Below are 11,111 nucleotides of genomic sequence, written 5' to 3'. Positions count from 1 at the left end.
AGGCTCTATCTTGAAAATTAACAGTAAGAATTAATTTTGGAGTAGAGTGTATTCCCTCACCAATTGACGCGTGTTTATCAGGAAAGTAATTTTGGCAAACGTACGTGTACAAGGACGAACAATTCTTAGTGGGAGATTCTTTCTTATCCACTTAACCAATAAAAATTAATAAACAGATACTTCAGAAACCTTTGAATAGTATATGCTTCCAGTATGCTCTTCCAGAAGCTCGTCCCACGTGCAGTTGATACATTCAAGGTATCATCAAGGTATGATCCAACGGTTTGAGTCCAACGATGAGGAGACATAAACCATCATCTTAATCATATACAAAACTGTCAGTCAAGTTGGAAAATGTCACATGTTTGATCTGCATCATATGCGAAAATAAATTTTTGGTCGCCTTAAGGCGAAACGCCCCCACCCGTTCAATGTAATATTATAAGAGCCGTAAAAATAATTAGAGGAGATTTATGTAATTTTCTCTTTATTATTAATTTTTTTAATAACTCTAGTAATTAAGGGAAAGTCGGTTTAAAACAAATGAAACTGGGAATGATTTTAGAGATAGAGGGAAAATAAAAGAGAATAGAGAATATGATTTAAAAAAGAAAAAGAAAAAAAAGAAATATGAATCTTCTCTTACGTACGTTAGACTTGGTTGGATTTTGAACCACTAGATTAATTACAAATTTACAAGCCACGTGACATATTTGGAACCATATATTAAAACAAATAGAACAAAATATAATTGAAAGTGAGGCCCCGGAAGAGAACAGCCCAGTGCAATGCACGGTATGTATTGTATGGGCGGCTGTTAAGCAAGGGCAAGACTCAAGCGAATAGGATCCTTTCAATTCATAATGAATTGAAGAATATTCAGTTTATGATTGAGATTTTTTTTTAGAAATTCTACAGCCACAAATGGGATACTTGTCCCACTACCAAAAAAAAATAAAAATAAAAATAATTAAAAAAATTAATAAAAAAATAAGGGATGGTTGGCTACCCTATCTTAGTTATAGGGGGTGGCCAGACTACTCCATTTTAGCTGGGGATGGCTCTCAATCCACCACAATGGCCGGCCAAGGGTGGCCGGACCACCCTATGGCACTTGGGGGTGGTCCGGCCACCCCCTAAACCCAAACTAAAATATATATATCGTCTGGCCCTTGGAGGTGGCTGGACCACCCCAAGGGCCAAACGATATCCGGCCACCCCCAATGAGTGGCCAGCCACATCTTTAATTTTTTATAATTTTTTTTTAAAAAATTATATAATATTTTATTAATTTTTTTATTAATAGGACAAATATTTTATTTATGGCATCAAGATTTTTTTAAAAAAATACTAACCGTTAATTGAATATTCACGGTTCAAAACTATTTTAGACCGTTGAGGATCCTCTTCCTGACTCAGAGGCGACAAAGTGTTGCTGTTAATGCTCCTACAGTAGTTACCAATAAACAGTAGTTGAGTTCAAGCCGCAACCGTAACAACTAACACGTCAATTAACCATATCTCAGTCAACTTACCAACAATTGTTGATACTCTGTATCACCACGAAGCTTTCACATTGAAATTTTGATGAATTTCTTGCTCTGAGCTAGAAACTACGCGCAAGGTGCCAAAATAAATTTTGGTTCATCAATGGGAACACATTGCTCGTGGCAGGAATATATCGTTCATGGGCTTGACTAATCTACCTGCCTTCTGCACATTATTAGAACCATCCCTGCAAATTTAAGAGTTGCCATTAATTTATGAATTAATTTGTTGACTCCATTTATAATATTTTGCCAAAAATGACGCTTTCATGCATCATAATATGCTTTCTTCTCTTTTCCTTTTTTCTTAAAGTAGTGCAGTTACTTCCAGCTAGGGCCTAGGGGCATGTTATAAGAAATTATTATTTATATGCTAGGTACTCCATGGAGATGGAAGAGAACATGAAATAAATCAACTAAGTGCCGAAAATAACGTCTAAGCTACGGTAATCATTAATCTAAAGAACATTGAAGATCAGTCAAGGTTCCTGGCCGCAGCTGTTGGAGTCCAACAATTTGTTGGACGCCTGAGAATTTATGGGGGCGTAAAGTTACGAAAGGGAAAGAATGGCAGAGGGTGCAGTGAGCTTTCTGCTTGACAAGGTTGCTCGATTTGTTGAAAATGAGATGATGCTCTTGAGCGGAGATCATCGGGAAGAAGTTCTGTACCTGAGAGGAGAGCTAGAGCGCATGAGGGCCTTCCTCAAGGTGGCAGATGCAATGGAAGAAAGCGACGAGGAGATCAAAGTGTGGGTGAAGCAAGTGCGAGAGATTGCTCATGAAACTGAAGACGCTCTTGACGAATTTACCCTTCTTCAAGCACATGATCACGCCGACGGACTCTACGGTTCTCTCCACAGATTTTCTTGTTGTATAAAGAACATAAAATCTAGCTACCGTATTGTTTCCGAGCTACAAGGCATCAACTCCAGAATCAAAAGCATTTGTGAGGTTCACAAGAGGCTGCTGCACAAACTTAGTGGAGCCCAACAAGGTTCAGGCCCCAAGAATGCAGGAAACACGTGCCAGGACGCGCTTCTTCTAGACAAGACGGATTTGGTGGGGATCGATGAGCCGAAGCAGAAGCTGGTGGGGTGGCTGGTTCTTGGCGGTTCTGGGCGGGAAGTGGTTTCTGTCGCTGCAATGGGAGGAATGGGGAAAACCACGTTGGCAAAACAAGTGTACGATGATGCTGAAGTGAAGAAACATTTCAGAATACGCGCTTGGATCACTGTCTCCCAATCTTTCAAGATAGAACTCATAGAAGAGCTCCTCAAAGACATGATCCGGCAGATCTTCGGCGTCGTCAGCAGACCGGTTCCGGAAGGACTCGACAGCATGAACAACGACCGGCTGAGAAGAATAATCAAGGATTTGCTTCAGAAAAGGAGGTACTTGATTGTTTTAGACGATGTATGGCGGTTGGACGTATGGGATGCTCTCAAATACGCCTTGCCCAAGAATACATGCGGCAGCAGAGTGATGCTCACTACACGTAATGCCGACGTGGCATCCACCTCCGGCGTGGAATCCATCGGAAAGGTCTACAACTTGAATCCCCTGCCTCCCAAGGACTCTTGGTATCTTTTCTGCAGGAAGACTTTTCAAGGAGATGCGTGCCCTTCTTATTTGGAGGAAATCTGCAAAAACATTTTGAGAAAATGCGAGGGACTCCCCCTTGCGATTGTGGCGATCAGCGGTGTTTTGGCGACAAAAGACAAGCGCAGGATTGATGAGTGGGATAAGGTCTGCCGCAGCCTTGGAGCGGAAATCGACGGCAACGACAAACTTAAGGATTTGAAGAAAGTTCTTTCGCTCAGCTTCAACGACTTGCCGTACTACCTGAAAACTTGTCTCTTGTATCTCAGCATCTTCCCAGAAGATTATCAGATCGAGCAAATGAGGGTGATTCGACTGCTGATAGCGGAGGGGTTTGTTGAAGCCAAAGAAGGGAAAACGCGGGAAGAAGTTGCAGAGGATTACCTCGACGAACTCCTGAAAAGAGGGCTGCTGCAAGCGGCGGCCACAACGAGCGATGGAAGGGTGAAAATGTATCACGTCCATGATCTGCTGCGAGAGATCATCGTGACAAAGTCGAGAGACCAGAATTTCACGACAATTGCAAAAGATCTGATCAACGGGATGTGGCCCGACAAGGTCCGACGCCTATCGGTACATAACACCGTGCAAAATGTGCCGGCGGTGCTGCGAAACAGGTGTGTTTCTCAACTGCGCTCTCTGTTCTTGTTTGGTGTGGTAGAAAAGATATGCATAGGAAAACTGTTTCCTGGCGCTTTTAGGCTGCTACATGTGTTCGATTTGCAGAACTCGCGTATACAAAAGTTCCCAGTTGATATTGCGAATTTGTACTATTTGAAATATCTAAGCTTTAGGGGCACCAAAATCAAAAGCATTCCAAGCTTTATAGGGAAGTTGCAGAACCTTGAAACTTTGGATCTTAAGCATACCCGTGTAACTGAACTGCCCGTTGATATCTTGAAGCTCACACGACTGCGCCATCTTCTTGTATACCATTTCAAGCTTGAATCTTACGAGTATTTTCACTCGAGATATGGTTTTAAGATCCAGGGGAATATAGGCACTTTGCGATCCCTGCAAAAGCTCTGTTTCATAGAGGCGAACCAAGGCGGTGGGACTATAATGACACAGCTAGGGAATCTGTTTCAGCTAAGGAGGTTGGGCATTGTGAAGCTGAGAAAAGAAGATGGGAAGTCTCTGTGTTTGTCGCTCAAAAAGTTGACCAACCTTCGTGCTTTGTCGTTGATTTCAATAGAGGAGGAAGAGATTCTTGATTTGGAACACCTTTCTTCTCCGCCTCCATTGCTTCAGCGGCTGTACTTGAGAGGGCGTTTAGAGAAATTGCCTCACTGGATTCCATCGCTCCATGGGCTGGTGAGGTTGTATTTGAAGTGGAGTAGATTAAAGAATGACCCACTTGTGCTCCTCCAAAATCTTCCCAATCTTGTGCATCTTGAATTGCTTCAGGTTTTTCAGGGAGACACTCTGTTCTTCAGGGCCGGGGGGTTTCAGAAGCTTAAGGTTTTAGGCCTTGATGAGTTCAGTGAGCTTAGATGCGTGCAAGTGGAAAAGGGTGCAATGCCCTGCGTTGAAAAGCTGATTATCCAGCGGTGTAACTTGCTGAAGAAGGTGCCATTGGGGATTGCGCATCTGACCAAGTTGAAAGTGCTTGAATTTTTCGACATGCCAGAAGAATTAATCAATACGCTTCGTCCGGACGAAAAAGGGAGTGACTATTGGAAAGTTGCAAACATCCCAGAAGTCTATTCTACCTACTGGAGAGAGGGGTGGGAGGTCAATTCTCTGGAGAGCCTCAGTGAGGGAGAGAATTCTCCCAGGCGCAGCACTATCATTTTGGAGAGCCATGAGCTTCAAACACGTTGGAAATGATATATACATTCACAGATGTGGGGCATGCTGTACAATGTTTGGTTGTAAATATAAATGGTTGTTATTTATTCATTGCAGTGATGCCAGTGATGGTGATGATGGTGTAGAAGTTCTGCAGTGCTTCTTCAGGCATTCTTGTACAAAACAAGGTCGTGAGTTGCTTGAAGCTGGCTTGTGTGTTGGAGGGTGTAAATATGCAAGCGACTGTAACAGCTCTAATGGTTGGATTACCTGCACTTCAGGCGGCCTATTAATGCTTGGGGTTTCAGAGGTAACTTGTGGCTCACAATGTGTATGATATTGTGAATCTGTGGAGGATGAGAGATTGTGAATACTGTAAATGGCTGTAAAAAAGAATACACATTGTAATTAAATAATCAAGGGTGTGAATCACACACTGTAAATTTGTAAATACACTTTGTAATTAAATAATCAAGGGTGTGAATCACACACTATAAATTGTAAATGACTGTCAATACTCCCAACACTTGTGGTGAACCACAGTTGTAAACATGTAAAGATTGTAAATACTAAATATTCATTGTCATTGTATAGAGATAACCTCAGGTTGTCTGTAATATTTGGGGCATTCTTGTACAAAGCCAGGTTGCTCTATGGAATTAAATATTGTTTGTCAGCTGGCATAATATTTTGTTCTTGTATTCTATTCTATTGAATGTGGGATATGGATATTGCCTGGTGTGCATGATTATATTTCTTTTTTGGCTACCAACCTTACTAGAAAAGCAGGTAAAGACAAGAGAGTAATGCGCCAATTAATTTAATCTACCCCAAGGTTTTGAATAACACTAGATAATCACTTAGCTTATTAAACTTGAATGAGACTAATCTCTACGATACTACAATTATAAACAAACGACTCTCTTGAATATAATAAAAAATAAAAAAAAATGAAAACAAAAAAACGACTCACTTTTAAATGTTTTGCAAACCAACATAATAACTATCAATTTTAGTGTTAAAATCGTGAATATTAAATCACGCTGAAAATTGTACAGAGGAGCCCTAAAGAAGATAATGGCGGACAAAACGATAATCAATCTCAATTTGGCATTTCCATAAAAGACATCATTATGAACAATCTGACCAGTGCTCCTGCAATTGAAAAAAAAAAAAAAAAAAAAAGGGACTAGTGCTCCTGTACTCATAGTTTACATGAGTAGGAGAAGAAACGTGTATATTTTGTAATAACTATTGCAACCAAAGGAGTCTAGAGTTAGTGTCAACAAGAGCACGAGCTAAATCGAGGGTTTTAAAGTAAATTTCTTGTCTTAATTCAGGGCATTTTCATCATTTCAGGTAAAAAAAAAAAAAAAAAAAAAAAAAAAACACTTTTCCTTTTCAATAATCATTCAGCCAGAGCACCCCGAATCAGTGGCGGAGCCACGTTGGTGGTTGGGGGTGCCGTAAAAAAAAAATATATATATTCTTTTTTCCTATGGCTACTTGCTGGCACGACATGGCACTCCCAAATTTTGTTTTTTTTTTTTAAAAAAAAAATTGTTTCTTTTCTTCTCTGAGTTCTCTCCCTTTCTCTTCTCTCTCTCTCTCCCTCCCTCAGTCCCTCTCAAACGCTCTCTCTCTCTTTGACGCTCCAACTCCAACTCCATCTCCATCTCCAACCCCAAGCCATATTCATTAATAAATTGCATTTGTAACTTGTAAGTGTAAATGTCCAGAGATCTGATATCAGGTGGATTTTGCATCATTTGTTTCCTTAAAATTGATTTATGGTTAATTTTATGCATTTAACCTTGATTTTGTTTTTTTCCCCTTAATGAAATAAGAGCACCCAAAAATTGTTTATAATTTGAATGGGTGTCATGTCTTTTCAAGGCAAAAAATAGGTGGTCAGGAACTAATTGGGGCCTAGGTTTTTACCACTTACTAGCAACACTAAGGTATCCCAAGATTTCTGGTCCGCTTCTTTATTGGCATATTATTTTTCTTCTCTTAGTGTTAGACATGTAATTATTTCTCAATTCGGCTAACCTAGTTACCCAAATCAAACAAACAAAAACGAAAAGAAAAAACACAATCTAAACTAAAGGTTTGTTAAAATAAAAATGGGTTTTCGGTGACTGAATAATTTAGGTCACTCACGGGCATATATATATATATATATATATATATATATATATAAATTGCTGCTAGGAGACTGATGGTGAGCACAATTGGGACTCCCAGTTGTAGAGTTTGGATTTTTTTTTTTTTTTTTTTCATTTCATGGGTGGTCATAAACTGCAAAGTACGGAGTTTTGTCTTTTAAAGTGTAAGAATCTGCTTACTTTTTTTATTCCCGAAGTGTTATATTGCTGCTGTTGTGTTATGTTAAGATATTGTCTAGCCTCTTTAGGCTTTGATCAAATTAAGAGAATAATACATATTAGTAATTACCGAACTAGCATTTTTAGCCATGAAAATTGTTAAAACACGACTTCGCAAAAAAATTGAGGATGATTTTCTTGCAAATAGTTTAGTTCCCTATATTGAAAGGGAAATTGCTGAGAGCTTCGATTGAGATTCGATACTTGATGATTTTGTAATTCTAAGAGACCGTAAAGTGCAGTTTTAGACCCTTCATCTTTTTTTTTTTTTTGTATTTCTATCTTTTTTATATAGTACTGACATGTTACATTTCTAATATATCAATTTGAGCACATATTTATGAACTTATATATATATTGTGATGCATATATTGTGTGAATTACCAAATTTTTAAGGTTGAGAAAATTTTTAGGACTCAATAAAATTTTTAGCGGCACCCCCAATATGAATTTTCTGGCTCCGCCACTGCCCAAAATCAATCATAATCAACAGTTTAAGGATCATTAAATAGATTAACAAATAAATTTAAGAACCACTTGCAGTATGCAAGGTGAAGGAAGGATCATTAAAGAGATTAACAAATAAATTTGCATTGAAGATATTCCCGCGGGACTCATAAATTGTTACTAAATAATATCAAATTAATAATAACTTAATCAACCTTGAATTTCAATTAAATATAAAATCATATATTTATTTTTCTAAAATGACAACCTAATCTGAATTTTCTCAATATCATGAGGATTTTCCCAACGATATCCCACTTGGGTCGGGGGACTGTTTCTCAATCTCTGAAGTTTCACAACAGTTGGTTTTATTTTATTTTATTTTTTTCGACACGCAAGGAGAGTCACTGCTAGTAAGACAACTGGTTCTTGACACAACATTATTTTATGGAAGCTTGATGTAGTCAGAATTTTCTCAACCTTTTAAAACGTTACAAACATTTGACCGGTGGAGCCCTCAAAATAAATAAATCAAATAGTTCATAGGCTTCACAGGCATATGAAATCACCACTTACCCATACATTTTCCTTCTAACAATTAACTTAATTTTTTTTTGGGTAGCTCAATCGGCTGTGGACCACGCCTCATGAAGTGGATGTCACTAGTTTGAATCTCCCATTCCTTTGTGTGGACATGTGAAAAAAAAAAAAAAAAAATTAACTCAATTTTTGGCTACTAAGCAGATCTGTAAAAGAATGCAAGGCTCTGCTGTAACTGTTCGTCTTAATTGAATTTGTTAAAAAAAGTCATATTATTTTATGAGGCTTTGTTTCTCAAACTATTATTGGATTCTCTTATCAGCCAAGCCATGGACAAGAGGCTGTCAATGGCGTATATACTAGTTAGCAATTAAAGGAGCCTAATTATTTTAAGAGGTATGTTAAGCATCATTTTTTTAATTATTTATTTATTATAAATATAATAAATGTGAATAAATTTGTGGGCCTAACTCATCTTCAAAATCAACTATTAGATTGTGAACTCATGTGAATCACACACAAATTCAATGGTTAATTTATCCATTCACTATATAGAGGTGATGGAAAGAATGAATTTTATCATTTGACTTACTTATTTAACAAGCTATCAAAGATTTTGTGTTCAAACCGATATCTTCATTTCAATTAAAATAATCGGTAATTTGACACAGTGTTTCTCATTTGAATATGAAAAAGGAAAAACAATATATATATATATATATATATATATATATATATATATATATATAACTTAGAATTTCAGACTGTTTGTTAACTTCTTTAAAGAGGAAGTCATGACATTTTTTTACTTTAAAAAAAGAAGAAGGCATAGACATTATGTGAACATTTTCCTTAATTTGACTTTAATTGCCCAGAACATCCGTTTCTTGGCCTACAAGTAGAAGAATAAGACAGATTGAGGGTGTTTCCTTGATATGATTTGCACTAAAATGTCTACGTCCAATGTCTTTGTACAATTAATACTGTTTTGTCAAAAAAGTCACTAAAAATAAAACAACTGAGGACTTGAAATTCAATTTCCAGGCTCTATCTTGAAAATTAACAGTAAGAATTAATTTTGGAGTCGAGTGTATTCCCTCACCAATTGACGCGTGTTTATCAGGAAAGTAATTTTGGCAAACGTACGTGTACAAGGACGAACAATTCTTAGTGGGAGATTCTTTCTTATCCACTTAACCAACAAAAATTAATAAACAGATACTTCAGAAACCTTTGAATAGTATATGCTTCCAGTATGTTCTTCCAGAAGCTCGTCCCACATGCAATTGATACATTCAAGGTATCATTAAGGTATGATCCAACGGTTCGAGTCCAACGATGAGGAGACATAAACCATCATCTTAATCATATACAAAACTGTCAGTCAAGTTGAAAAATGTCACATGTTTGATCTGTATCATATGCGAAAATAAATTTTTGGTCGCCTTAGGCGAAACGCCCCCACCCGTTAAAAATAATATTATAAGAGCCGTAAAAATAATTAGAGGAGATTTATGTAATTTTCTCTTTATTATTAATTTTTTTTATAACTCTAGTAATTAAGGGAAAGTCGGTTTAAAACAAATGAAACTGGGAATGATTTTAGAGATAGAGGGAAAATAAAAGAGAATAGAGGATATGATTTAAAAAAGAAAAAGAAAAAAAAGAAATAAGAATCTTCTCTTACGTTAGACTTGGTTGGATTTTGAACCACTAGATTAATTACAAATTTCCAAGCCACGTAACATATTTGAAACCATATATTAAAACAAATAGAACAAAATATAATTGAAAGCTATGCGCCGGAAGAGAACAGCCAAGTGCAATGCACGGTACTTATTGTATGGGCGGCTGTTAAGCAAGGGCAAGACTATGATCCCTTTCAGTTTATAATGGATCGACGAATATTCAATTTATAGTTGAGATTTCTTTTTATAAATCCTTCAGCCACAAATAAGACATTTGTTCCACTACAAAAAAAAAAAAAAAAAAAAAAAATTTCAAATTAAGAAAAAATAATAAATAACTTAATAAAAATAATAAAGAGTGGCTGGCCACCCCATCTTAGCCATGCCATGGGGTGGTCCGGCCACCTCCTAAACCCAAACTAATATATATATATATATATATATATATATATATATATATCGTTTGGCCCTTGGAGGTGGTCCTGCCACTCCCAATAGGTGGTCCGGCCACGCATTAATTTTTTATAATTTTTTTAAAAAATATATGATATTTTTTTAATTGTTTTATTAATAAAACATATGTCTTATTTATGATCTCAAAATCTTTTTAAAGAGATCCTGACCATTAATTAAATATTCTTCGATCTAAAATAGATCGAAGAAGATTTTCAGACTCAAGAGGCTACAAAGTGTTGCTGTTAAGGCTCCTACAGTAGTTGAATTCAAGCCGCAACCGTAACACGTCAATTGGCCATATCTCAGTTAACTTACCAACAATTGTTGATACTTCGAGTATCCCCTCAGATACCTAATCAACGAAGCTTTCACATTGAAATTTCGATGAATTTCTTGCTCTGAGCTAGAAACTACGCGCAATCGCGCATGGGGCCAAAATAAATTTCCGTTCAATGTGAACACATTGCTCGTGGCAGGAATATATCGTTCATGGGATTGCGTAATCTACATGCCTTCTGCACGTACGTTAGAACCATCCTGCAAATTTAAGAGTAGCCATTAATTTATTAATTAATTTGTTGACTCCATTTATAATATTTTGCCAAAAATGACGCTTTCATGCATCATAATATGCTTTCTTTTCTTTTCCTTTTTTC

At 37.0% G+C, this 11,111-nt stretch overlaps 1 protein-coding gene across 1 annotated transcript; it reads left to right on the top strand.

Moving 5' to 3' along the window:
- The first annotated feature begins 1,950 nt into the window (after positions 1-1,950).
- On the top strand, positions 1,951-5,638 carry LOC132178955 (disease resistance protein RPM1). The gene has a single exon (XM_059591539.2). The coding sequence runs from the start codon at positions 2,115-2,117 to the stop codon at positions 4,974-4,976; it is 2,862 nt and encodes a 953-aa protein (XP_059447522.2). The 5' UTR covers positions 1,951-2,114; the 3' UTR covers positions 4,977-5,638.
- The last annotated feature ends 5,473 nt before the right edge of the window (positions 5,639-11,111 follow it).

Source organism: Corylus avellana, chromosome 4 (assembly GCF_965113065.1).
Source record: "Corylus avellana chromosome 4, dhCorAvel1.hap1.2, whole genome shotgun sequence".
Classification (NCBI taxonomy): domain Eukaryota; kingdom Viridiplantae; phylum Streptophyta; class Magnoliopsida; order Fagales; family Betulaceae; genus Corylus; species Corylus avellana.
This window is presented reverse-complemented; position numbering and strand designations above follow the sequence as displayed.